The sequence below is a fragment of the Aythya ferina genome (assembly GCF_964211825.1).
Source record: "Aythya ferina genome assembly, chromosome: 26".
NCBI classification, from domain to species: Eukaryota; Metazoa; Chordata; class Aves; order Anseriformes; family Anatidae; genus Aythya; species Aythya ferina.
Genome location: NC_140324.1, coordinates 5,231,988 through 5,258,324, shown reverse-complemented (window position 1 = coordinate 5,258,324; position 26,337 = coordinate 5,231,988). Strand labels below are relative to the sequence as shown.

General features: G+C 45.5%; 1 protein-coding gene across 11 annotated transcripts in view; it reads right to left on the bottom strand.

Moving 5' to 3' along the window:
- Positions 1-290: 290 nt before the first annotated feature.
- The window catches only part of GATAD2A (GATA zinc finger domain containing 2A), a 63,069-nt gene continuing 37,022 nt past the window's right edge, over positions 291-26,337 (bottom strand). For 5 of the 11 annotated variants that reach the window (XM_084498965.1, XM_084498969.1, XM_084498968.1 and 2 more), the window contains 10 exons: positions 24,475-24,746; positions 13,539-13,668; positions 12,891-13,022; positions 11,342-11,431; positions 9,094-9,225; positions 7,793-7,960; positions 6,974-7,253; positions 5,820-6,109; positions 4,779-4,962; positions 291-3,866 (listed from right to left, as the gene is read on the bottom strand). In XM_084498965.1, the coding sequence (XP_084355091.1) occupies positions 3,736-3,866; positions 4,779-4,962; positions 5,820-6,109; positions 6,974-7,253; positions 7,793-7,960; positions 9,094-9,225; positions 11,342-11,431; positions 12,891-13,022; positions 13,539-13,668; positions 24,475-24,737 (1,800 nt within the window). In that variant the 5' untranslated portion in view covers positions 24,738-24,746 and the 3' untranslated portion in view covers positions 291-3,735. The other 6 variants (XM_084498971.1, XM_084498972.1, XM_084498973.1 and 3 more) reach the window with 6 other exon arrangements.

The following is a 26,337-nucleotide window of genomic DNA, read 5'->3' as shown; positions in this document are numbered from 1 at the left end:
AACCACCTATCCGGAATTTAAGATTAACCAAAATCTTCCTCGGTATCACAGCTGGAATGCCATTTACAGGAATCCCGAGTACAAAAATTAGCAAAGTCACCCTTTACACGAACTGGAAAAGCTGTCCGAGTCGGCTGCGCTATAAAAATAAATCAACCAGGCCACTCGCCGCGTTTCTGAGCGGAGCTCTGCCACCTAGCCAGCGCTCAGAAACCCAACAGACAATAAATTAGGTTATATAAAAAAAAAATAAAATTCAAAAAAAAACACACAGCTCCCACATCGCAACACTGGTTCAAATGAAAATCAGGGGTTTATTTCACAAGTTGCTAAAATCTAAGTACAATAGTCATTTGTCATTATTACTGTATTATAAAATCTTGTAGTCGCAACGTCTCAAAGAAAGGTTATATGGCTTGCAAGAACCAACGCTGCTCTAACCCTCTCCCCAGGAGAGGGGGGAAGCAAGCAGCATCTGAGCAATGTCAAACCAGCTCATGCAGCAGTTTGCAGCGAAGCAGTGGAGGGTCGGGGAAGCAGGAGCCGGGGCACGCCACCGCCGCCGTGCACGCAGGCCGTCGAGCAGCACGGTCGGTCTCTTGTTCTGAGGGAGCTTGAAGGAAAATGGTGTTTTTCCAGGAGCGGGCCGGCGACGCGGCTTTTCTTCGAGAGCCCGCACGCTGCACGGGCAGCTCTGCAGAGGAACGAGTAGCCCTTAGGGTGGCAGGAATCCCAGACGTGACAGCAGTACAAAGAAACCAAGGGTTTGTTCTTTTAAAGTGTCTCAACTCCCCTCCTCCACCATTCCCAAACAACTCAACCTTTAGGCCATAACACCATTATTTTGAATATTCGAGCTAATTGAGCTTTCTTGACTTTTTTTTTTCCTTTTTTTTTTTTTTTAATTTAAAATTTTCCCCTCAGGAAGGGTAACGTACAGATGGGGAAGAGGAGAAGATCTGGAAAGACTGCAGCAAGTGTTTCAACAACTACCTAAACCTAGCATGATACCTTTACCTAGCCTGGTTAAACACTACCCAACTGAATACGTAATTCTGACTATAAAGGAAGAAGCAACTCTTCTGGCATTTAACACATGAACAGCACTCAAGTCTTCCCGGTGTATTTACCTAGAACTTTGCAGAAACACATATGCAATAAATATTTACTCTACGTTACCTGCAACACTCCAAGAACCACAGATTAAAAACGATGTCAAAACTGGTCTGGATCCCAGCGGCCTAATATCCGCGTAATGTTTTCTGCTCACTTTGAAAGCCTTTGAAACAATTCCGCCCCGATGCATAAAATAGGACCTGGGGGGCTCTGCAGGATGTTATGTGGAAGCTAATTGCGGTCTAGCACTGCTGAGGGAGCAACGTTTGTAAGGCTGTATGTGCAGGCTTGTTTTTGTTTTCAGTTCTGAACCTTACCCTAGGTCTCTCTCATCGTTTTAAGACTAATTTCCAGCCTCCCCTCTCCATTATGCTGAAATTCAGACTTCCAAGCTGCTGCGCTGAACTGGCAGTATCCAAAAAGGTTTTGACATAGCTTTTAAAAGAGGCTCTTTTAATACTTCCGCACCTCTTTCCATTCCCCCCTCTTCCAGCATCAGCAGATGCTGAAGCTACACCCCAACACTGAAAAAAAAAAAAACCACACTAAGAAATTGCCCAGCCTTCCCCAAATGGCATTTGAATTTTTGCTTTGAGAAGTTTTGCTTTTTCTTTTTAAACAAATGCACTCTTCCCAGGTCATTGAACAGTACTGGACATCTGTAGCAGTGATGAGATAACACAGGCATTTGTCAGAAGAGAAAAAAAAAAAAAAACAAACAAGGAAACTCCACACGCGTAAGGAACTGAAACAATTTCGTAATATTTCAAAGTGCAAAAATAAAATGCACTCAATTTCTCTCTCCACATCTCCCAGTCCAAAATATCTCGGAATGAAAAGAAAAATTAAAACCCCAAAACAATTCCTCTCATCCCCAATTAGCTCTTAATATACATTTGTAAAACAAACAAACAAACAAAAAAAAGAAGTCAAATTGAAAATTCTAGGGCTTTATACAGCAACAAATACCATTTTGCAAAAACTAGGTCTTCTAGACTACCGAACAGTTTCCAAAGTATCTAATATTGATATTCACACAACAGAACAGGGGCTAAAATGAATGAGTTTTCGTTTCCACTATGCAATAGTTAGATCCGAAGAGGGACAACCCTACACAGTTATCGGTTTAGTTCGATCTAACGGCGACTGCTAAGAAAATAGATTCAGCATAGAGACTGAGTAGTACCCCCTCCCCCCTTTTCTTTTATATATAGATATATAGATATATATATAATTTTGCAAATAATTCTCATCAGCACTACTTCTAGTACTGATATGCAACATAAGTAGTAAGGCATGGATTTCTGCCGCTTGAATTCAACTTTAATTTGGGAGAAGCACAGGGAAGAAGGAGAGAGGATGACGAGAAGAGAAAACAACCGGACCTGATGGATTTGGGCTGAAACCTGTGGAATCCCCGACACCTATGAAAACCACGTAGAAACCTGTCCTTAAAGCAGGGTTACCTAAAGCTCTATCAAAAATGAAATACTGCGGTGACGGACAGGAGAGCATGCCTGGAAGAACGGAACTCGAGAGGGATCGGGCGGTCCTGCCCCGCGCGTGCCCGGCCACCAAGCACGACCAGGAGCGACGGGAGGAGGATGGAGCCCGCTACCTGACCGCGGGCCTCCCGCTCCTCCGCTCGCCCCTTCTGATTGCGTGCAGCTTCCGGAATTCCTAGTTGGTCTTTTTTTTTTTTTTTTCCATTTTTTTTTTCTTTTTTTTTTTCTATTTTTTTTTTTTTGAGTAAAATTGCTCAAAACGATAAACCTCTCCAAAATGAAAATAATCAAAAAACAGTTTCGCTTTGAAGTCTCTGGGAACGTATGAAAGGCCCAACTGCTCTTCGCTGAATTAGAAAGACTGAACAAAGGTGTTTGTCTATTCAGTAAATTAGATTTTAGACTACCAACAGTTCAAAGTCTATTCAAAACAGAATCCAACAAAAGTGAGAGACTCCTGCACTGGTTCCCACCTACCAGACAAGTTTTGGTGGTAGCCAGTCCCTTAGAAAAAACATACTCAACTGGAATTTGAGTTTGCACTTATTTATCATTAGCTCATCATTAAAACATTATAATCTGTAGACTGCCTTCCTGGCTGGAGGAGGGGCAGGGAAGAAAAGCAAACATGAACTCGGCTCGCTAAATGCATCTGCAAGATCGGGTTGAAATTCCTCTCTCCTTGAGCTGACATCCATGCTCGACGGCGAACGAACACCGTGTTCGTGGTGAATTGGGTAGTTATTAATAAACGAAACCAAAGGCAGAGAGTCATTTAGTCCTCCTTTTGTGCTGGTGACAAAAAAATCCAAACTAAATACATAAAGCCAAAAAAAAAAAAAAAAAAAAAAAGAATTCTTCCCCTTCCCTGACAGCCTTCATCATCAGTCAATCACAAGAATCTGATAACCAAATGAGCTCAAGTCTTTTCCCACCCACGTGGTGTCATTTTCTCTTAGCAGGGACAGCAGCACTCGATGGGATGAGGAGTGGTCTTCTTGCATCCTATAAAGCCTGGGGCATATCCAGCTGGGATTAAAGCAGATTCCACTGTCATGTGGTATAAAAAGGATGGCAGAAACAGGAAAGTCTTCCTCTTGGGCATTCCTCTGCATTACTTCCACGTGGCGGACTGTGGGATGGACCGTGGGGGAATCATATCCAGGAGATATTCACGCTGGCGGTCTACTGCTGAAGACGACTTGTGCACAGCTAAACTAGGATTAACAAAAGGTAAAGCCCCACCTGAGGAGATACAAAAGAGAAGAACAAGTGTCACAGTATGGCAAAAACAGGAGACACAGCAGTGACAAGAAAGCACTACTCACATTTCGCCCACATGAAAACAGATTAGCTAGGTAAGCGTGAGTCACTATCAGACACAGAAGGTCAGACACCTTCAGAAAATGAAAATTTCCCAAATCATCTAAGCAAACAGGAGCAAGATTTTGTACCAGGAGTGAAGACTTGAGCAGACTAGGGCTCTCTGCAATGAAATTATGCTTACGTGATAAATTAAGATGTCAGGAGAAAAAAATAATAAATCCATTAAATATTGGGCAAGAAAGTAGATCACAGAAGAGCTAGTTGCTAATAAAGTTTCCTTCCTAGAGATCCTAATGATCACGTAAGAAAACTAATGCTTCTTCTCAAGTCAGATTCCTAACATATAGGAAAGATTAAATTAGAATTTAACACCTCAATTTGTTCAAAGCAACAACTTTAGTTGGTTCAAAACCTGAGGAATGCTGGGAATATGCACTGTAACCTTACCTAAATACTCATTTATTGTATGTGGCTTTCAGCAAAGAGTAATAAACACAGTCAGAATTAAATGCCTGAATTCAACTCCTGCAGCGTGGTTCTGACTGTGCATACAGAGTCAATGATAAACAGTCTGATATTACATCTATTTAGCCTATTTACAACCCTGTAAAGCAGCACTTTCTATGAGGTAGCACTTGACTGCCTCTTTCGAGGAGCACAAACCATACCAAAAGCAAGTGCCAACAACCACACGGAGAACAGAGCTGTGGCATCACCAGGCCTTCATGCAGGAAGTGTCAAAGAGAAAGCATCCTTACCCAAAGAACTATGATTGTTGGACAGAGTGCAGCTAGTAAGTAGAAAGAAAAGAAACTTTAGAAAAAAATCTACCTGTATTGATGGGAGTCTTCTTCCAGGCGGCAGCGCTGCCCTTGCTGACAGGTCTCTCAGCATGCTTACCTGGCCTACTCCCAAGTGCTGCTGCAGACGATGCATTCTGCAACTTGGGTGACTGGCTAAATGCATGCAACACTCCCCGTGGAGCTCCAGGGCCTCGAGACATCTGGCTAGAAGTCTGGCAAGAGAGCAGATGGTAAGACAGGCACGGCACGTGTCTCTCCTTCAAATACAATAGCTTTGACCAAACTGCCTGTTTTTCTTTCTCATTTCTTGGCTTCTTCTGCCAAACCCGGAATGCGTTATTAGTTGCAGGGCTTCAAATGTACAAGTCATCTCTAGATCAGAACAACAATCAGCTCTGTGCTTCTGAAAGCACCTGTAAGAACGTGGAATTATAATCAAATGCAAAGCAGCAACAAAAACGTGCTGTGTAAGCACCTCCATACACCAGGAACGCTCCACTTCCCTGACCTAAATAATCAGTACCTTGATTATTTCAACTCCAGGCAGCACTTAAGCAGTTTCCATCTCCTCTCAACTGAAAGGTTTTACAAGGTGTATGAGAACCAGTCTCCGTCAGAGATGATTGTTGCCCATTACCTTGAAACTTCACAAGCACCATTACGTGCTCCTGGCTCACAACCAGACTTTTTTTTTCTACCTGAGGTAAATTTATTCCTGGGTATTTGGCATCGGAGCAAGTTTTTTCATTTAGTACCTCCTAAAAAAAGTTGAGGAACAGACTTTGCAGCATGTGAACTCAACACCCCAGGATAATTACGATGACTCTTCAGAAAAACATCACCTCTGCTCTTCATGTACAGAGAAATGACACATCAAGACCCTGTATGACAGAATAGGGCTATAACCAGCCTAGTTTTAACCTGACACCCAAGCACAGGCTGTGAAGCTCAAATAAAACAGGTTCACGCACAAGCTCCATGCCTGCACACCGAACACCAGCACACGTGGAGCCACGGGAGCCCAGCCCCATCACCACCACGATGTGGCTGCTTGCAGATAGAGCCTCACCTGCTTGAGCGAGTGGTGCTGCACTATGGGGTCTGACTTGGTCTGTACGGGAGACGCAGTCTGTTGCAGTATCCTCTGCTCAATCTCCTGCTCTTGCTGCAGTGCTTTTACGAAGGCAGCCTTCAGTCGGTTAGTGTGCTCAGCTTTCAAGGCCTTTTTCTGATTTGATGTCATACAGGTTTCACACATAATGGTTCCATTCTTCTCCTCCCTCCAACGGCAGGTGAAGTCAGTCTTACACTGAGCACACATGTAGGGCTCGCGAGATGATACAGGAACTGAAACTTTACCTGCAGAAACACAGCCAGGTTAGTCCTGCTCATCTTTGGCTTTGACAAATGAATTACGTTTAACCCTCAAGAATATTCCAGCATGAATAAATAAATAATAAAAACCCACAACTCTTCCATCCTTAACTCTCCTCATTCTGAAGCCTTTTTCATGATTAAATGTCCTTTAAACTCTGTTTCTGTTAGTGTGTGCTTGCACCCAGCAGGTATTTATTTTCTCACCCTTCTCAAATAATTTCAAATGCCACAAACTAGCATTATTACTATGCTGCCACAAAGGTGATCTATAAAAAATGTGACACTACCTGTAAAGGCAAAATCTACTCGACTATTTACTTCATTGGTACAATATAGCTGATTAACTAGAGAGGAGGTCTGGAATACAGACGGTAAGAAGTCAGTCTTTAATCAACTACATTTCTCCTCTTGCCTTCTACATGAACTTGGCAACAGAGCTGATTTTCATGTGTTTGGAGGCAGTCTCCCCAGGTTATCCATCTATCTCAACCTCATTTCTCCCTAGGAACATCCTTAAAAGATAACTGCTGAAAACAATGTTCAGAGAGAATTCTGTGGTGATGGACACACAAGTGAGTGATAGGAAATCACCCGTCCTCGACGTATTTTAGAGAAATCTTTACAAATGATGCCTATAGCCTGTGAGAAATCATTGTGAAACCCTAGAATTTCACAGTTAAATAAAGCAATTCTACAACCGTTAACAAAAATTAATCCCAGATTAGACAGACTATGGAAATTTAATCCAGGAAAGCCTGACACTCTTTGCTGCCTGCTGTTTTGATGAAGTCCAGACGGAAACGGTTCTCTCCTCACCTTTGAGGCACGTTTTTAACGCCATCTCACCTTGAGTTTCCAGCAAGTTCTGCACAACTTCTTCCAACCCAACTAAGTAAATAAATTCGTTATTAGCTGCGCTCGGCAGGAAGTTCATCTCTGGCGCAGGCGGCTTGGGAGGAGGGATCTCCAGCAGCGTTTTCTCCAGCTGCTTCCGCAAGGCGAGCTTGGCGGCGGCTTGCCGGCTGGCTGGCGAGTCGTTGGAGTTGACGATAGAAGCAGCGCTGGTCGTAGTAGCGTTCGCCTGAGCAGACGTCACAGTTGTACCTTTGATTGAAGTCGGAGAGGCCTGGGAGGAAACAGGACACAGCTTAGTGACAAGGGCCAAATGGTTTGGGGTTCCCCGGCTCCACCGTTGCGGCCCCAGGAGGGTAACTGGGGGTTGCTTTAGGGCTGCCGGGGTGTGTGATGGAGGCAGGGTGCCTTTATTATCTCTAAAATTTTTCTCTCTACCTCATTTTGAGCTCTGTTTACTAGAACTCTGTTTACACTCCTAGAGAGGGGGAAAAAAAAACCTTCTAAGGGACAGTTTCATGTTGAAATACCAAATGCAAAATGAGGTGCGACACTCAGTTCACTGAAATATGTATTTCTTCCCAATAATCTGTAATGGTTTTCTTCATTGCTATGTACAGGAGGCGAATGTGACCAGAGAATGGGAAGAAAACGGAGCAAGACAACTGTAGTAATAGGCACCTGCACCTGTTAGATGAGAGCAGGCTGGGCCAAGTAGATGCAGGAACTGGACAATCAGTAATCACAACTGTCCCAGCTCTGTTCCTCTGGGATTAAAGTTCAATTTGGCACAAAGTACAGCATAAAACTCACCTGCGGGATATTGACAAGCAGGCTGGTGTTGGGAACGTTGGCGACACGGATCAGCCCCTGCTGGATAATTCTCTGCCCCTGAATTTGTACGCTGGGGACCGATGCCCGTGGCGCCAGCAGCAGCGGAGGTGGCCCCGTGCTGGAGTGCTGTCGGATGTTGTGGATTTGCTGGGAAGACACAGAAATGGGCTGATGCAATGGTGCCATGAACGATGGGGAGGATTAGACAGTGGGAAGTAAGTGGGGGGAATCAAATGGGATGACGTGACCCAGTGGAAATGAGGCAAGGCAGGGAACGCAAAGAAAGCGTGACGATTAACATTTGGGTCAAAATGCGATGTTTTTCCCTTTCCCTCCGTCAAAATGAAACAAGAAGAACACAGCATCAAAAGAGGCGCTCGTACGTGAGGGCCAAAAGAGCTGTGCCAAAAATCCAAGTTTCCAAGTCAAATTTCTTTCATTTCCAACGTGTAGTTGTTAAGCCTGTTTCATTTTAAAGGCATTAGGAAAGCTATTTCTCAGAATGAGGTTCTCTCCATAATCAGAACAGAAAGAAAATGAAATACCAAATGCTCTACCTTCCTCTTTAGTGCTGGCTATGCAATAGATAAAAGCAGACCTTTCACTGCAAAATAAATCCTCATTTAAGAAGGAAATATTTTTTCTCAGTCCTCCACAGAAGCCATAGTTCTAGAAGACCGTATCAAATTGAACATTGCTTTCCTACTCCTCTAGTGACACCGCAGTTTTCTGTTACAGGTGATAAAGTCCCTGCAAAGCGGCACTTCCAGATTTCCAGTTGACTATCTCATTTCAGCAGCTCTTATTCAATCTGAAGACTGACACAATGAGGGAAAAAAGTGGGTTTTAGCATTTGAAAAGGTGAAATTGATATGACAGAAAGAATAATGTTTAAAAAAAAAGCAAGAGTAAGGGACTGTGTTTAATTTCCTCTGCTCTCCTAAGTGCCAGGTGAAGCTGGAAGCCCCTAAGTTAGCTTTCACAATAAAGGCACACACAATTCTCTGGTGCAGCCGAGGGAAGAAGCTATCAGAAGCTATGCAGGTAAAGGCAGCATCCCGCATCACCACGGGATTTTCTCATGGTTCACCGAGAGTGTTATGGGACAGCACAAAAGCATGAGCTACAACGATGTAGGATCTTTCAGTGGCAGGATCTCTAACCGTATCGAGAAATTCCAGCAAGAAGTTCACAAGATCCCTCCAGACGAGGAGGATAACTAGGAAAATAGGTAAGACACATTCCAGAAAAACAGAGTAGATCCACCACAAAGCAAATACCTGCGCTCCTCTGACAAGAGGCGGCATTACTATCTGTGTGTTTTGCTGAGTTCCTAGTTTTGAAGAAGTCTGCTGCCCACCACGGACCAACGGAGGAGGAATAACAGTGCCCGGTATACGTGTAGAAGAGGTCTGCAAAACAGAGGACAGTTTATTTGCATTTTTTCATTCTGGTGCATTTATATGCATGCTCTCTTCTGTTGCCTAGCGTGCCAATAAAGCACTATCTGAAATCTTAGGCAGCAATACAGACATAGGTAAGGACACGATGGCAGTCAGGCTACGTGCTCGGGAATTGTTCTCTCACATCCTGCACAGAATTCAAAAGGTAAAGCGCAGCCCTCAACAACATTTTCTTCTGCCACCCCCACAAAATTCAATAGCTCCAGCACTGCTGTACTGAAAGACACCAAAAGAGGCATGCCATAACAGGAGTATGAAGCATGGGGTAAAAACACGAGCAGCTTTCCTCTCTGGCTGATGTGATGAATGCAACATCTGTCTGGAGCATCAGGGTTGCAAAGACTGTAGGGACAAGAGATGGCCAGGCTGGCTTCAGCGCAGCTAGTGTTCCAAGGCAAGCAAACAAAACCAAGCAAACAACCAACAAAAACTTCATTTTTTTGTGTGTGGGGAGGAAGAGAACAGGGAAATACACACGGCTGGCTTCAAGGAGCAGCACAGGCAGACAGAAGCTGGAGATGCAGGAACCTGGGGAGGTGAGCAGACTGGGCGTATGCATGTGTGCAGGAAGGAAAGAGGAGGCAGGAAAGGGAGAAAAGCTTTAAAAAAAAAAAAAATGAAAAAGAAAAGAAGTCAAGCGAAAGAGGTTTGAAACACTGCTGCCCTTGTTTTTGGGGCTGCAGACTGCATCAAACCCTGAAAGTTTCTCACCGTGCAATAAAAGGTGACACAGCTCCATGCATCGCTTACATTCCTGCAGACCGCTAAGGCTACGCAGCCTCGCCAGAGAGGCTCTGCTCAAAGAGCCCCGAACCTCTCCGTCCTGTTCATGTGGCTTTGCACAGCTCGCCACTTCCCTAATTCCAGCCCCAAACTGACCATCACCCACGAATTAAGACTTCTGAAAACACTGAGGCTCCCATTTTCATGAATTATGTGCGTGCACACGTGCATATTTAGGCACGGGGGGAGTTTGGTCCCCTTCTGTTACGCCTTTCAACCGAAGACCAAATGTTACCTCAACTGCTACACGCAGGAATTAACAGTTTTCACAGTCAAGCCAAAGCAGACGGAGGTTAGGTTAATTTGCCCAAACACCACGAATTAGACAGAATAACTGGAATTCTGGATTCTTGGCTCCCAGCTCTCTGCTCTGCCAAACGGCACAGACAACTGGAGTTTCACTGCCTGTTCGCTGCAGATTTAACTCGTGGTCCAGTTCCTCTGAAAGTGCTGTCTTCAGTGAAGGCAACTCGCCTCAAGGAAGAGATTACTCAAACTGGCAGATTGCTGTAAGTTTTGGGAACGTTTCCTAAACGGAGAGCAAATTTACCCCAACCCTCAGGTAGAGCATGCTCGGGGGTTTTCACACGAGCTGGAGTTTTCCAAATTAAAGCATTATGTGCTGAAACAGGACTGAAATTTGTTTCAAATCAGCCCATGGTAAATAACCAGAAATGTCTCAAATCCAAAAGTGAAACAAGATACTAGACGAGAGGCGGATTAGGCTGACAGATGTCAATCCCCTCTGCTTTTTTTCCCCTCCCCAAGGCTTTCCAGCATTACACTTAATTTAGCCTGAACCAAGACCTTTCTTACCATCGTGTGCCATTCAGCCACCGAGCCAAAAAAGAAAACCTTAGATTCGCTCAGTTCTTACAGTTTATCACACTGAGGACACAACTGGGTACCTGGAGGCTTTGACAACAGGTTACCCCAGTAGAAATAGGACAGAACTCCGTGGCATCCTCTTTTGCCAGAGGTCATTAGCACCGGTAACCTGTGCGTATGTCACAGCAGGGTGGATGAGGCCCTTAAGGATGCTCAGCCACTGAAAAATGAGCTTTTAAGAGCTACCTGTGTGGGACATCCTACCTCTATCTCCCACCCCAATCATTCTTTAAAAAAACTTAAGAGTGGGGTTGGCGGGAGTTAGCCCCGGATCTTTTTAGGGAGAAATTCCACCCGGATGCCAGTCGTTAAGGTGCTGGGGCTGCCTCTCCTGCACTGCGCACCCTTCTCCGCTCCGGGCCCTAGACCTGGCAGCCTGGCCCTTCCCACTGACCTGCAGGGACGGCTTGCCAGCAGGAACACTCTGCGTGCCCCGCACCAAGGGCGGAGGGGTGGCCACAGCACTCCCAGAGGAACCAGCAGGCTGGAAGAGGAAAAAAACCAGAAAGAAAGCAGAGGAGTGTAAGGGTGTAAAGCAGAATCACAGAAGCTAAGGGAATAAAAGCGTTTTACCTCCTTGCGCCTTAGTAAGAGAATCTTCAAGGCTCGTGGCTTTCCCCCTCCCCCAGCCCTTTCTTCCTCTGAGCACCTCAATATGTGTATTTAAATGAAGAAGTTATTAGGCAAGTATAGGTAAGATTATACCAGAAAAAAAAGAAAAGAGCCTCCACACCAAAAGCACAGCAACATAGAAATCTATTTTAGCAGTCTCGGCCTGCAGCCTGCTTCAGTCTCATTCACCGTTACTGCTGGTCTCAACAAATTCGGTTCAAGCATAACAAAGTGAAAAAAGTTACGGAAAAAGACTTCAGATACTTAGTTCAGAATATGAATTTCTCCCTACTTAGGTCAAACATCCAGAGTTCATCTCTCAGCAGAGAATTGCGCCATGTGGGTACTTGTTGCATTGCGTTTAATTCCATCTACTGATGCACTCGGACATCCAGGAGACAGACACCAATAAAACAACCCAAACCAGCCAACAGAGAGGTGTTAATATCCATCTGCAGCGTGAAGCACACTTAAAACCTACACATCGCCCTCCCAACACAAAATCCAAGTCAGCATCACACGGGCTGGAACATAAAATAGTTCAGTTGCCATTGTTACAGGTGCTCAATTCACTCAGAGCCTCGCGTGGGGTGTTTGCACGCCCCCTCTGCCTGCCTCCACCTCTACCCTTCGGTGGCAGCGTGAACAGCACAAGCAGAAGGCAGCTCCTCTGGCAAAAAAACAGACTTTTTTCTGGGTTTGTTTCCAATGAAAACAGTCCTCCCAGCAGTTTGGAAGGCACACGTGTGATACGAGGGGTGGGGAGGAAGGGAAGGGGGTCAGGGTGGGAGGGCTGAGCCTCTCCTTTTAGGCTGCCTGGGTTTCTTGACATAACCACAGGCTGGCTGCACGTGGTGGGAGCTGGAAGCCAGATCTGTGCTACACAGCAGAGCTCGGCCCTCGGTCACAGCTCCCAGTGGTGGGGATGGAAATGCTTCAACAGAGGTGCTGACAGGTGAAGTTATGCATGAGAATCTCCTCCAAAGGCACACTCATGCCAGCTACCTCTAAGCTGCTTTAAGGACTGGGCAGTGCTTAGTAATTTGGAGTGCATTCCACTCAAAAATGCCCCTGAGTTTACTCAAAAGATGTTCAGCTTTTGCATACGGTCGATAAGAAAAACCGTCTAGTCATTTGGTCTCGTCAACACCAAAAAGAAGGAATGGTTAATGGGATACAGCACTACAAACTTCAGGAAGGTTTTATGAGAAGTGAGCCATGCTTTATTTGAGAACTCTCTTGGGTCCTACAGGTTATGGCAGCTGCCACAGTTACTTATTTTTTTCCTCCACTCTAGAAGACAAGACACGTATCTGTAAGGAAATAAATACCTTCTGAGTAGTGGTCTCCTTCTGGATTTGACTTTGCCGTAGCTTTTTCAATAAAACAAGTTTTGCTTCTTCTAACCGTAACTCTTCTTTTAGCTGTTTAATCATTCTCTCACGTTCCTCAGGACTGCTTTTCTGCAGGGCCAGGTAAGGCAATCGAGGATGGGAAAAGAGGGAGGGGGGAGACGGTAAAGACAGATACCATACAAGTTACGACAAGAACTTTCTGCATTATAATTGTCATGTATGTCTTAATATCACTGACATGTCTGCAATATGAGGACACAAACTGAGCACGGAAAAAATAGAAGTCAGACAACGAATCTATGTTATGCCATGCTGCATAAGGGATATTGTGTCCACAAATAGAAATTTCAGTAAAAAAAAAAACAATTCCTAAAAAAGCATACTTTAGAAGCATATAAAAAATAATGAGGTAAGAGCCTAAAGAAATAAAGATAAATAATAATAATAATAGAAGGGACACATCAGCCTTTAACAGCTCCAAGACTGCCAGCCTGCAAATTGATCTTCAGGAAACCAGGTATCTACCTGACCCTGTGATCACAGGTGTCCCTGCAGGAACAAGAGGAATGTTTTCTTACTTCTAGATGGCAAAACTCAGAAGTGTGTCAAGACAAGCAGACTCACCATGAGTGCCTCCGTGTTGGTCTCTTTTAATGCTATTTTTGTTAAACCATTCATTCTAGGGCTAGAAGGTTCATTGTCCGATAACACTATAACGTCCGGTGAGGGGACTCTCTTTTCTCTCTTTATTTCACTGCAAGTCAGAAGGAAAATACAGAGAATGAGTTAATAAAACAAACTAACAAAAACGACTACTTCACACTGCATAGCGTTATTTATGACCCCCTGATAGATTATTCCCAAATCTCTCACATTCCACATAAACCCGGCACAGACGAGTTCCATCCATTTCTATTCTCCTCCTAGATATGACACATTTTTGTGCTGTTAAGCTTCATGAGGCAAAACGCGGCCACAACAGACAGGAAAGGAGAATTCCTTCAAACCAGGAGCTTTTCCACCAGCCATTCCCTCCCTGCCAGAGGCAAGCCCTGCTAATTGTGGAGGGTGAAGGCTCTGCTTGCACGGGGAGGACCACGTAGCCTCCCCTGGTCCAAAGCCACCAGGTCACTTAGTGCTGCAAAGCAAAACCAGCCCCTCTTCTCTTTTTCCTTTTCCTAGTCTAAGGGTTTTTACATCATGACCTTCCCCACCCAAAATATTTGCCTGAATCCTAAGGAAACACGACTCAGCTCACACATGTTCACTTACCTAAGTTTGAGCACTTCATGGCAGAGTTTTCTTCATCCATCAACACCACTGAACTCTTTTGTTATTAACAGCAGAAACCTCTAACAGTCTCAACACACACACACACACCTGCAAAGCTTTATCAAAAACTCCTGAAACACGTCCAGATGGATGTTGTTTTTAGCTTTTTATTTGGTTTTAGTGCTTTAGTGTCTGGACCTCACAGCCAAACTCCTGACAATCCATCACCTCTCAGCCCCACCACGTTTGATTATCGTGCAAGAAGAGCTGTACTGGCTTTGGACACGCAGCAGGGTCCCTGTCCAAGGAAATTTTAAGTGGAAGTTGAAGGCAGGAGCTGAACACCTTCGGTACCAGGTTTTGGGATTTCAAACCATAAAGCACAAACCTTGTGTGGCACGTGAGAGCTGAGAGGTTTGGCAGGAGCGGTACGGAAACAGGACAGCACAGCCCTGTGCACCGCCCAGGAAACAATGACAGTGCTTGCGAAAGGTCTGACAGCAAGAATAGCAGGAGAACGTAACACATGGCATTGTTTTGTTTTTCTTGTAACCCAAAACCAGAAGTAGGAACAATAAAGTTTACACTGAGAACCTTCCAACTTGCAGCGAGTTATGCTTTAGAAGAAACGCATAAAGAGCTCGTATCAAGCAAGACTAAGCAAATATTTAAGTGTGGCTTGTACTGCTCAGTAATAAGAGATGTGGGATACAAGCACTCTACTTTGAAATATCAGGTGATCACTCCTCAGATCAAACAACAGTTCCTAGATTTAACTGATACCCCACATATCTTAAGAACCAAATAATTAAGTTAATCCTTGTTATCCTTATTAATGATGCAAAGGGAATTCACACTAACATCACCGAGAAGCTGTGCATCCCCATAAGCCCTGTAAAACACACCTCCAGTAAACACTCATGGCACATCAAACAGTACTTTGGATACAAAAAAACAGTTCAGAACACTGAAAAAAATAAAAAGCAGCTTTTAAAATGTGATTTCTGTCTTAGTGAAAGAACACAGCAGAAGGTAGAAGTGTCCTCTAGAGGGCACAGCGAGCCAGGAAACCCCAATCGTTTAAACTCTGAGGCGGTTTCAGAAGTAGCAGTGGCACAGGTGAAACATTTCCAGCTTTTTCCTGCATCTCCAGGCACCAAACTGGCTCCTGTGGCTCTCGGCTGGGCCGTAACTGGCCCAGACCCAGCTGCAGCCAGCGCTGCAAGTTTCTCCCGGTGCTGGTGAGCGGGGACAGCATGGGGACAGGGACGGCACAGGGACAGGGATGGCACGGGGACAGGGAGCCTCTCGCTGCTGAGCCCTTCTCAGACGACAGCTGGGGCTCAGTGTGAGCGAGGGGCTGGGATGGAACTGGAGCAGGGACGCTCGCCTTCGCTCCTCCAGCCTTCAGGCTCAGTCCCTCCCAAGAAGCAGGGGTCAGGCAGCAAGCTGAGACCCCCGTACATGTGGGATTTGAGCGGATGGACGGCTCTGCACCCCAAATCATGCCCGTTTCCAAACCCCAAGGGACCTTTCCGCCTGCTCCCCGCTTTGACCAGCCCACGTGGAGGGAATCTGCAGGATCACAACCCAAACACAGCACTGAAGGACTTTATTCAGCCGCAGACGTGACACTCAGCGATGCTTTTTGGAGGCTCCTTGCACCCTCGGTCAAGTAGCAGTGACAGAACCAGGGGTCTCCCCACGCCACCGTGTCACCCGGGGCCACTCGGTGACACCTCACGGATGCCAACGTGGCCGTTCTGGTGTCAGTTTTGCCAACTCCGGACCCATTTTTACAAACAACCCCCTGCCTCCGTGGGGCTGGCGCTCAGCCCAGCTCATGGGGAGGCCCCGGCCTCGCTGCGCTCCCCACCACGGGGTCCGAGCCCGCTCCGGGGGGCACCCGGCACCCCCGGGACCCCCAGCGGGCGCCGCGGGCGAGCTCCGGTCCTGCGGGGAGCGGGGCCACCGTTGGGTCACGTGAGGCAACGGGCACGTGACCCGCCACGGCAAAAACCATGGCAACGGCCGGTCCCAGCCGGTGCTGCCCGGCCTTCATTTTGTGAGGTGAGGCCGGGCCTCAGGTGCCGGCAGAGAAAATGGAGCGGGTCCGGCCCGCGGGGCCACGCCGCGTCCAGGGGGGCTCGCCACCCGCCCCGGGTGACCACGCCGAGGGTCACCTGGTGGTGTTTGAGGGGAAAAAAAATGAGAGAAAACCACAAAATTAGCCCCGGCGGAGTCGCTTTCTTGCCTCACAGATGCCTCCTCGTTTTGTTTTCAACGAGGGAGGTGATGGTTAAAGACGACGCTCGCTGGCCCCGTGCCTCAGTTTCTCAAGATACCACAAGGATGGGAGAAGAAAAAAAAAAAAAAAAAAAAAAAAAGTGCTTAATCCCAAACTGGTTAAACAACATGTGCTGATAGGTGATGAAACACCTCAAGTGGAATGTCATCAGGTTTGAGTTCATCAGCAATTAGCATACTGTGCCTGAGAAAAAAGTAAAGATATCAAGTAATTACTGGTGCCTAGGTCGGGCAGGAGGAAAGCAGGGCGAGCTTGGGCCACCCAGCAGCTCCAAGACATCCCAGCAGCCGATTTGCACCGGGATGGAGAGCAACCTGCCCGGCCAAGACAGCTTCTTGGGACACTCTGACACTGTGTGAGCTGTCCCCCAGGTCCCTTGGAGGGACTGGGCAATGGCACCTCCGTGTAAGGAGCAACCAGAGCCTCGAGAAGCAGCCCTCTGAGCTGCATGGGGCTGCGTGCCCGTCCGTTACTTGTATTTAGGAGAAAATAATGCTCAAAGAAAGTGCTCTATGGCAAGATACCACTGCTTCACACCAAAATGTAATAATAAAAAAATGCATCTTGTAGGACCATGACATGAAATCTGGAACTAGGAAATAACGCCTTAGCTATAACAGCTCTGCATTAAAACCCATCCTTTACTCTCCAGCTGCAGAACAGAAGGAGATGAGACCTCATCTAAAGGCTTGCCTGAAGCCATAGGATTTCTCTTTGCAAGACACATTGTGATATTCCTGACAGCTCAATTCTAAAATGCTGGTCTAACAAAACCTGGATTAGAAACAACAACATTTGAAGTTTAAAAGTATATATAACAAAATCAAGACTATCACTCTTGAGATCCTCTGCAAAGGAAGCCAAGAACAAAGGATGTTCGCTTTGACTCTCCAATTCTGCTACCGAGACTACAAAGCCAGTACTACCAACCCATCCGCTGGCAGAGATGAACATGGTACAGAGCCTATTACACCTCCATAAAATCCTTACAGCATCAGAGCCACATTTAGGAGCATCTCCCACCTACCTACACCCATGGGTGAGTTGAGCCTGTTGATGCGAGACCTCACAGAGGAAAAGTCCTTTCTGCAGAGGGGAGCCACCGCCTGCCTTTTAAAGGCGAGACACGCTGACCCCAGCAACAAGACTACTCATATTCACCATCACTGGATTTATATCCTCAGCAGCATGACCGATTTTATAGCGGATGAGCTGGCACAAGACTGAACTCCAGAAACGTAGACCAGAACTCTGCAAAACAATCTTCCTTTATAAAGGAGTTTGCTCTACTCTTTTGTTAGCCTGTGTGTAAAGCAAAAAATTTAAAACAGATGTTTCAAAATAAGAAAGACAATGGAAATATCACCACTTTCAGGAAAAATACTGCCACCAGCAGTTAATAATTTGGGATAGCTGCCCTGATACTGTGACCTTTATCCTCTGAAGCCATCAGGCATATCCTTCAGCTAAATAAAGGCATAGTTCTATTATTCTCACTTCAGCTTTCATAAGTGTTGCTGTCTCAATCACTTGGGCTTTACGCGAGAAGATGAAAACAGCACTGCTGCCCAGCTACATACATCTATTTAAGCATCCACAGCCATAAAACACAATTTACCAGAGACCTTGAAGAAAGTTGGTGTAAAGGATCCAACAAAGACCTCCTAAGTCACTAAGTGCCCTAGGAAAAAGGCCACGCTTCCTCTAATGCCCTCTTTTCAAACCGCAGGGCACAAGGACAGATGCACCACGCTATTCAAGAGTTCTCCTTTCGATCCTGTTGCATCCTCTAGCAATTCAGCACACAACTACTCCAGGAAAAAAACAAACAAACAAAACCCAAACCAAACAAAAAAGCCGCTTTCCCACAGGGATGCTGTGTATTTAGTTGGCGATCTGAAGGAAAGGGGGTCAGGTGGCTGAATCCAGCCTCGCAGGTCTGATTCCACGTAGCTGGGGCAGAAAAAGATGAATTCAACTGCTGTTTGAGGAGAATACACCCGAGGGCTAAGGTATCTTGACATGGACTCGACTTCTCTGACTGATTCCCCTTCCTTGAGATGGAAGCCTCAATGATACATGACCAAGGAAAATAAAGTTATAAACTTAATGCCAGGAAGAGAAAAAGAGATGCCCAGGGCCTACAGGCTCCAGCAAAAGTTTTACCTCAGAGGATGCCCACTGAAGCGAGCTTCGCCACATTAATGGCAGACCTCCAGTATTAGAGAAAGCAGCCTGTGCATTTGTTCACACCGATCCAGCAGTATTACACCAAAATAAGCTGCCTTTTACAGACCAGAGCTCATCCGTGCTCTAAAACGCCCTTTCAATCCCTCTTCCAAACAAATAAATAAATAAACAAAAAAATCAATGCGATGCTCAGTTGTTAAAGTTACAGAACTACTGACCTGAATCACGAAATTCCCCACTGCAGAGCAAGAGACCTACAAAGCCTCATCCTGTGGCATGCCAACATCCTCTGTCTGTCTGTAGGTAACTGACGGAAGCATCACACCTAGTACTTAGTCTGAAGTTTAATCTACGTTAGCAAATATGCAGCAGTTTTGCCTCAGTCCATTCAGCAATCTCTTGTATACACTCATCCAAAAATACTTGGCAGGGAGGGAAGACAAACAAGGAAAGAACAAGCAATGCAGTAGGGAAAAGAGAGAATTTTTTTCTGGAGATATAATATCTACAGGAATCAAAGAAGTTGTGATGGATCTAGCAATTGCGGTGTGAAACTGAAGCAAAACAAACTTCACTCCTTATCTGCCCTTCCTCTGAACATAAATTAAATTTTAATCAAAATATCTTTGCATTTAAAATAAAACATTAAAGTTCCCCAAGAAACTTTGGCATCATTTTTTTTTTTTTTACAGCATCCCTTGGTAGAACACATACCAAGGGGTATTGGATGCAACATACATAAACTGAGAAGGAGATGTGAAGGACGGGGCCGTGCCTTATTTCCAGTCCCATTAATGGGCAGAGAGGAGCCCATTACTGGTGCTGCACTAGCACCGATCCCAGTTAATTCCAGTAAAGTGGGGAGTTTCATCAGCCATCCCAGACTGCATTCTGATGTGCTTAAACACATAGTAAAATTTCAGAGGCAAATCCATCCATTTAGGAAGTTTTAAATGTGATTTGGCCAGCTTAAAAACAAAACAAATAACAAATCCCAAACTCAAAACCCTTCAAAGCAGCACCGTTTAGCATCCAAACCCTAACACGAAAATTCAGGGCACAGCAACTAGGCCAACTTTCATACAATCTCAAAACAATTTCTCTTCGATGTTATTTTTAATTATACCATACAACGGAGGCAGAACGTGATTATTCTGAGGTTCCAGAGCAGCATTCCCCTAGCACACAAATCATAACCAGCAAGACCTAAAATTAAAGGAAATAAAGAGTTCAGACAGATTGCCTTGAAAGCACCAACTGTAGGGATGCCTACAAACTCTTCATTCTCATCTCTCCTGGCAGTTTTCATTTAAGCAAACAAGCCGTGGCTTAAGTCAAGCCAGCTCACATGTAATTTCAAGCGGCGAGAGCTTAGAGCTGTGGGTGTATCTCATACTTGTGTGTAACACACATCAGGAGACAACAGAAGGGTGCAAGCAATTTGGGGGGAATATAAACCAAACGTATCAAATGCAGACTTTTTGGCTTAGCCAGGCTTCTATTTCTGCTGGAAGGAAAATCCAGACTCGAGCATGATGTGAGTAATACAACACAACGAATAGAGTAATTTGTGGACGATTTTTTAAACAACTGAGACCCCGTCTGATACAGAATCTGTAAAAATATATATATATATTTTTATCAACCAGTTTTAAATTGTTTTTGATCAAGCTGCAATTAATGCAGACGAGGTAGTTAATACTCAAATTCACCACTTGGCAAATAAATAGAGGAAAACAGCCTAAGAAGTCTTCCAGTTTGTTTTACGCAGGACGTGTTTACCCTGAGATTACCAACAAAAAGTGAGAATTGGGGATAGCTATTTAACAACACCGTGCAGTTTTTGGGTGCTCCCATGAAAGAAGCTAACGATATAAACAGCCTTGCAACCACCGTAGCAGAAGTACAGCTCACGGTGGTCAAACCAGAAGCCAACTCTTCTATTTACATTTTATTAAAAATATCACCATCGCTGCCGTAACACCACCACCGTCCTGCCTCCTCCCTCTTCTTGTACCCCTGAGAAGTCTCAGCTTTGACAATTCTGAAATGAAACCCATTTTGAGGTCACCTATTTGGAGACTTACTGTCATTTTGAAGATTCGGTTTAAGATAGCACAACCAAACTCAACAGAGCTGCTCATGGGGCTGAGTTGTGTTCTCATCAGTCCGTGCTCCCATCCCAGCTCATGAGCAAGGTTTTGCCAGATGTTACCTCAATGTTTTGGGATATCCTGGTGCTTCCCCTCCAGCACAGAGGAGACTTTGCCCCCGTAGACACGTCTGAGGACAGCAGCTCCTGGCCAGGTGATAAGATCGTGCCCGGGAAGACAACTCGTGGTCTCTACCCAAGCTTTCTATGAGTAGACCAGAAATCGTGAGCTTAACCAGGCCTGCATGCACAACTGGTTTGTTTTGTCTGGTTCAGGGAACACCACTAAAAAACCACCACCAAAAACACCACCATAGCCAAGTGCCAGACAAAGCAGCACAGATGAAGGGAACTGAACCTGGAGCACAACAAACGCAACGTGATGCAGCAGGCAGGGTGATCCAAGGCAGGCTCCAGGAAAAGGTGCCAGCCTCAGCTGGAAACGACTGATGTTGAACTCAGGGTGAGTGTTGGTAGGAGACTTCTGTGCTTAGGGGGAAGGAAAGAACGGAGTGATGAAGAGAGGAAAGGGAAAGCAGAGCTTGGAGGAGCAGTCAGAGGGTACAACTCAACCAGCTTGGACAAACGTTCCCTCTAGCACCCATAGTGACGCAGATCAGCATATTTCAAAAGCAAAGCGATTCACACATGACACGATTTTACCATCCCACTGCAAAGGGTACGTGTTCTTATCAAAAGGGGACGACTCTTTCTTTCCTCCCATTCCTCCTTTGCAGTGGGTCCAGCTTAATTACACGCCAGCATAGCTAGCTCCCAGCGCTGCAAAAACGCCGTGCAGAGGAGCAAGATTTTGGTTTGGCCTTGGGTGACCTCTCATCAAAGACTTCCACCACTACAGACTTTCTTCTGTTTCTTCTGGCATCAGAAAATGTGCTCAAACCAGCTCCTATTTTTAAATTTAACTTCAAGGTTTAGGAAAAAAAATTAAGAGAAATGCATTTTTCAAGTTTAACGTGCAGATATTGCCAGGGCTATATTTCAAATTTTGTAAAATCAACTGATTTCAGAAAGATAATCCATTCAATCAGCTTTACGTCAGCTAAACTGTGATTATTGCTGGGCCACCTTTTCCAAGGAAAATATTATGTTTTCAGTTCTAAAAGCATTAAGGAAGTTTAAAAGCCAAAACACCATACATCACGAAGCATGAATTTACCCAACCAAGAAGTCTGTAGTAGTTCAGTCATTTTAAGCAACAGCCTTTATTCATCTCCCCAGAAAATCAGCTCAGTTGCTTTAAAAACACGGGTATTATGAAAGCTGCAAGCTGAATTCCTCTGAAGATCAAAGGTCTGGAAGGTAAGTCCCTCACTTAATTTCATAAGGGATTTTTTTTTTTTCCCTTCCCCACAATTGCCAACTGTACTCTTATACATGCAAGGGATCAGATTCATCCAGAGACAAGTTTCCTCTATATCAAAGGCATCTTCAGACTCGGATTGCATTCCCGGGGTGGTGTTTGCATCCCGAGGCTGGTCGGCAGCGCTCCCGGCACGGAGCACGGCATCACCAGGATGCAGGAGCCGAGCCCAAAGGCTCAGGAGCTGCTGTGCTGCTTCCAGAAGTTCGCAGAACTGTTCAGGCTCACTCTTTGCCATATGGGAAGACGCAGGGTTTAATCCCTCTCTATTAAGAGCATTGTATGAATAGAGGTTATGAATGGTGCTCCAACTTACAAACAGCACCTGAAACCTCACCAAATTCTTAATTATATTTATTATGATTAACTTCAGCGGACTTGGGATCAGACTGCCTCCTTACGTGAGCATATTTTTTGTATGGGGAAGCCTCCTCTCCCTTCTTGCTGAAACTAAATACAACAATATCCTATTACCACCTGAAACGAGAAGGCTGTACGGAAAGAGGATGTTCTCTCATCTCATCTCAATAGGTGTTATTGTTCCAGATGCTCTCTGGGAAGTTAAGCGTACGGCTCCTTGTTCATCATCCTGTTTGTGCGCCTTGCAGCACACAAACAGAGCATAAACACTGGCACGCATTTCAAAAACATAAAATCACAAAGAGCACATGCGTGTGGGGGCAAGTAGTACAACAAAAGAGAAAGGATACCTGGTTCCAATTTATTAGCTTTTTGGTATGAGCAATCTTTTTAGATATTCTTCAGAAATCACAGTATGCATACTTGTGCTAATGAGCAGTTAGTGATTAAGCCAAAAGATACCTGAAGAGATTACTCCTAGCCAGCACAACACAACTGCTTGATGTGGAAGTCATCTACTATCCCTGTCAACTTTTCCTGGGCAAGACGTGAGTACCTCCTAACCATCAACTTCAGCAGCTCGCAGAAATCGTCCCTTTTGCAGAAGGTTTCTGCAGAAAGCTGAAAACCCTCACTTTGCCTCAATTAAGCCGATGGGAAAGGTCTTGTTTTACAAATACCGAAGCAATATTTGAATAAAGCTACCAGGCTCTTGCGATCTGTGCTACTTCTCAGGCATCAGAAGTCGGGAAAAGTTCACAGCTGAACTGCCATTAAACATCAAAGATACCAATTTTCCCAGTAGCACTCATAAGCACCCCTCCTCCCAATAACTCCTGTGCAGTTGATAAGAATCTCATGTTTTCAGCTTCTCACCTCAAATCTGCACTGCTGTAATAGCTCACATCCAAGCAGATACAGATTTATCACCCTGAGAACTGTTTAACCCATTTCGCACAGACAAGCCTCAGTTCTTAGGTATTGCCACTCCGACATCAGCCAGTGGCAGAGTGGGGAATAAACGAGGCTCCTGACTTCCCCTTCAACATGCTGGATCTTTCTGCACTAAAAATAAAGTAAGGTCTTCAGGGTGGCAGAGTTTTTATCCTGGTACAGATGGAATCTGGGTTAGAAATACGGCGGAAGACTTGGAATCTGCCTTTAAAGCGATGCCCTTTCATCTGCATGTCAGAACCACACGATTCATTTGTATATCTCAAATCCAAGTCAAAGGAAACATCATAATCACGTTTTTGTAATAAGATTCTCCAAAGTGATCAGCAACTTTGAATTCATGCTTTCAGATGTCAGAATTCAGACATCTTAAGGAGGCTGGACCTTCAAAAAAGTGCTAAGAACCCGTCCTACAAAGAACTGCTGCAGACGGGTGATGTCTTTTCACAGTATTTCCAGTGTCAAAATCCACCAATTACTCTAAAGAGAAAGTCAGACTTATCCATACACACTCTGTCAGGAAGAATCAAGTCGCAATTAAAACTCCTCTGTTTGGGCAATTACCATCTATTATTTTTCCCTATATCACGGCTCAATTAAAAAAACACAACCCTCTTCCTCACCTAAATCTCGATCAGCAGCTGAAAGTACATTCTCTTTCTAACCTGTACATTTTTCTATTCAAGACTACATTTCTTTACTCAGCTGCTCACCACAGCTGCCACTGCCGTCAGAGCTCGTGTAATAAAAATCAGGAGGGAAGTTACACTGAAGTAGCTGTTGAATGTCACACCAAGAGCCAGAGCTGTGACTTAGACTGAAGATTTTGATTCCTGCTACCTTTAAGACACGAGGAACTTCTTCCCAGTGCCATCTGACCACGTTTTCCTGTGCAGGTATCCCCAGTGCTACTGCACAAGTGCAGCAGCAGGTCACAACTCACCTTTTTGAAGTACTCATGTCCACAGGCTCATCTCCCGTCTGAACCTCCACTTTAATGGTCGCTTTCACCTCTCCGCTTTTTAATAATCCTTGCACTTTTCCAGCTCCGGGATCTGTTTTTATTTTCATGTCGCCTTCCGCAGTTATATCAGTTCCTAATAGTCCTTTCTCCATTTTTAGTTTTTTACTGTCCACATCGTTATGCGTTACCTCACGTTCTAAGGCTCGTTTCTGACTTCGTGTCCTGCATGCTTCCTCTGTCATTGTGAGGCTCTGGGGAGAGAGGAGACACAACGAGTTAAGTACATTGGAAAAAAGTAAGTGGGACAAAACACCTTAACTTCAAAACAGGGCAAAGTACATCGGTTACTGCAAAAAGAAGTTCAGAAAGAGCAATAAAAGTTCTGCTGGTGCGCTCACTTGCCCTATCTTCAACATACATCTCAGGCTGAAGCTATTAAGCACCCAGCATCACCGTACTTGAGCTTTTCATGTTAAGCAAAAACAAACAAAAAAAAAAAGCCAAACAAGAAAACACACACAGACCCCTCCGAGTATAAACCAGAAGCAGGAAGAATAATAATAATAATAATAAAAAAAAAAAAAAAGCCTGCACCAGAGCACGGGAGAACACACAACCCCTACCCCCCCCTCCTTACACACACGTTAAAAAAAGTTTGGACCGCTACCAAAAAGCAGGAAGAACGAATGTATTTGCCTCACATGCAAATAACCGTAATTACAAAATTCGAGATTAGGATCTCCCTGGGACCGCTGCCACGTCTCTCCTAGGACCCAAGCCCGGCTGCGAGTTTCGGGAAGCGGGCGTTACGGGGAGACGGGACCACCACACCCTGCGTGGAGAGAGGCTTCCATGTTTCTTGACAGCCTGCCACCAGGCGCTACGGCACTGCCATTGTAATAAAACCGCTCAAGTTGAAGACTTTCTCCCCTCCTGGCGAGAGGAAGGCTGGGTTGGGGGGGACCACGCTTAACTCCTCGCCTGCCAGCGGCGCGGGGAGCCCGGCTCCGGGCGGGCTGCGCCATGGCAGCCGGCACTTCGGTACCTGCGGACACCCCTCGGACGCGGAGCTGAGTCAGGCTTTGATCCCATGACATCACTGGGCTCCACATGACCCTTCCCAGGATGCAGCCTGCGAGACAAAGCACTTTCCAGAAACCAGTCTGAGCCGGCGGCAGGCAACCCGCAGCGGGGTTAACCCCGCCGCCCGGCCGGCACCCGCCGGCGCCCGCAGCATCCCCGCTCCTCCTCCTCCTCCTCCTCCTCCTCCTCCATGCTCCTCCGCTCAAGGCACCAAGGAGGTAGCATGGGGGAAAAAGGGGGAGCACCCCCCCCCCCTCTCCTCCCCCTTGCATTCCCAATTAATTAATTTTAGGAATTCCTCCCATCCCAGATCACCCCCCCCCCTTCCCCTCCCCTTAAACTAGATTGCAAGAGCAAGGCCGATGCACAATAGTTGGACAAAGTCTTTGAAATGTTTTTAGCGCTGGGAGATTAACATAATTATGCAACGTAATTAACCTCTGCTCACCCCCCCCCCCTCCTTCCAGCCCCCCGTTATTCAACAATGTCATAAAGCGTTAGGTGAAATCGCAGTTTTGGTGGTGTAAGCCCTGTGCAAGTGACCGCAAGTTTCTCCGTGCGGTGTTGTACAAAGAATTTTAGTGTTGTTTTCTTTCTTTTTTTTTTTTTTTTTAAAGGAAAAAAGAAAAGATGACAATCAGTCAATGCACGGAGCAGCTCCGCTCAGCTGATCTGCTGTGCCAGCCCGACCGTGCCTGAACTCACAGCAGGGAAAGGAAAAGTGTGCTGTGCTGAAGCTGAGCTGATTTTGGTGGTTTT